Raw genomic sequence first — 1,787 nt, 5'->3', positions numbered from 1 at the left:
CTCTGTCTCCCAGGCTGGAGTGCAATTGCGCTATCTCCACTCACTGCAACCTCTGCCTCCTGGGTTCTAGCTATTCTTCTTCCTCAGCCTCCTAAGTAGCTGGTATTAAAGGCGCATGCCACCACACCCAGCTAATTTTTGTATTTTTAGTAGAGATGGGGTTTCATCATGTTGGTCAGGCTGGTCTCAAATTCCTGACCTCAGGTGATCCACCTGCCTCGGCCTCCCAAAGTGCTCGGATTACAGGCCTGAGTCACCCATCCAGCTGTTTTTCCTTTTAAGAGATAAAAACAGGCTGGCCATGGTGGCTCAGCCTGTAATCCCAGCACTTTGGGAGGCTGAGGCGGGTGGATCACGAGGTCAAGACATGGAGACCATTCTAGCCAAGATGGTGAAACCCCGTCTCTACTAAAAATACAAAAATTAGCCGGGCGTGGTGGTGTGCGCCTGTAGTCCAAGCTACTCAGGAAGCTGAGGCAGGAGCATCCCTTAAACCCAGGAGGCAGAGGTTGCAGTGAGCCCAGATGGCCGCACTGCACTCCAGCCTGGTGACAAAGTAGGACTCCATTTAAAAAAAAGAGAGAGAGAGAGAGAGATAAAAATATTGGAGAATATCAGAATAATAATAGGGAATACGCAAAAATGGAAAAAATGTTGATAGATAAAATTTAAACCTTTGGCAAAACATCACTAGTTTTTTGTTCTATACATTTTTTCATATCCTTTCTAATTTTGTACACTGTGTTATTTATAGAAATAAACCAGTATGGGCTGGGTGTGATGGCTCACTCCTGTAATCCTAGCACTTTGGGAGGTCTAGGTGGGCGGATCACAAGGTCAGGAGTTTGAAACCAGCCTGACCAACATGGTGAAAACCCATCTCTACCAAAAATACAAAAATTAGCTGGGTGTAGTGACACGTGCCTGTAATCCTAGCTACTCAGGAGGCTGAGGCAAAGAATTGCTTGAACCCAGGAGGTGGGGAGGTGGAGGTTGCAGTGAGCCGAGATCATGCCACTGCACTCCAGCCTGGGCAACAGAGTGAGATTCCGTTTCAAAAAAAGAAAAAAAGAAATAAACCAGTATGAAAGAGCAGCCTTTGGCTTCACCATAGCATCCATGCTCACACATGCTACAAGTACAAATATATCGTGATCGAGCCCACGCGCATCGGCGACAAGACAGCCCGCTGGATCACCGTGGGCAACTGCCTGCACAAGACGGCCGTGCTGGCAGGCACCGCCTGCCTCTTCACCCCGTTGGCGCTGCCCTTAGATTACTCCCACTACATCTCCCTGCCCGTTGGCGTGCTGAGCCTGGCCTGCTGCACCCTCTATGGGATCTCCTGGCAGTTTGACTCTTGCTGCAAGTACCAAGTAGAATACGCCTATAAACTGTCGCGCCTGCCTCTGCACACACTCACGTCTTCCACCCCGGTGGTGCTGGTCCAGAAGGACGACCTGCACAGAAAGAGACTGCACAACACGATAGCACTGGCCGCCCTGGTGTACTGTGTAAAGAAGATTTACGAACTCTATGCCGTATGATTTCAGTAGCGCATGGAGAGAGGCAGAACCGCCCGGCCCACAAGAGACAACAGAGCATTCAGATCGCCACAGTCATGTTTCTTACTGTGAGGCAGCAGAGCCTGGGAAGGTGTTTGGCTTAATATTTGTTATTTTTTAAAAAATAACAGATCACAGGTGTACCCAGGGTTTTTTCAGCTCATTACACTAAGATGTGGATTTCCATAACCCAAGAGGAGGGTCTGAGGCTGTGGAAGTCTG

The 1,787-nt window shown here is 49.0% G+C and overlaps 1 protein-coding gene across 1 annotated transcript in view; it reads left to right on the top strand.

Moving 5' to 3' along the window:
• LOC108290583 (transmembrane protein 11, mitochondrial-like) overlaps positions 1–1,683 on the top strand; it is a 3,362-nt gene extending 1,679 nt beyond the window's left edge. Inside the window, exon 3 of the mRNA XM_017510434.1 lies at positions 1,115–1,683. Within this exon, the coding sequence (XP_017365923.1) occupies positions 1,115–1,547 (433 nt within the window). The 3' untranslated portion in view covers positions 1,548–1,683. The remainder of the gene's footprint in view (positions 1–1,114) is intronic.
• The last annotated feature ends 104 nt before the right edge of the window (positions 1,684–1,787 follow it).

The sequence above is a fragment of the Cebus imitator genome, unplaced genomic scaffold, assembly GCF_001604975.1.
Source record: "Cebus imitator isolate Cc_AM_T3 unplaced genomic scaffold, Cebus_imitator-1.0 Scaffold440, whole genome shotgun sequence".
In the NCBI taxonomy this organism is placed as follows: Eukaryota; Metazoa; Chordata; class Mammalia; order Primates; family Cebidae; genus Cebus; species Cebus imitator.
This window is presented reverse-complemented; position numbering and strand designations above follow the sequence as displayed.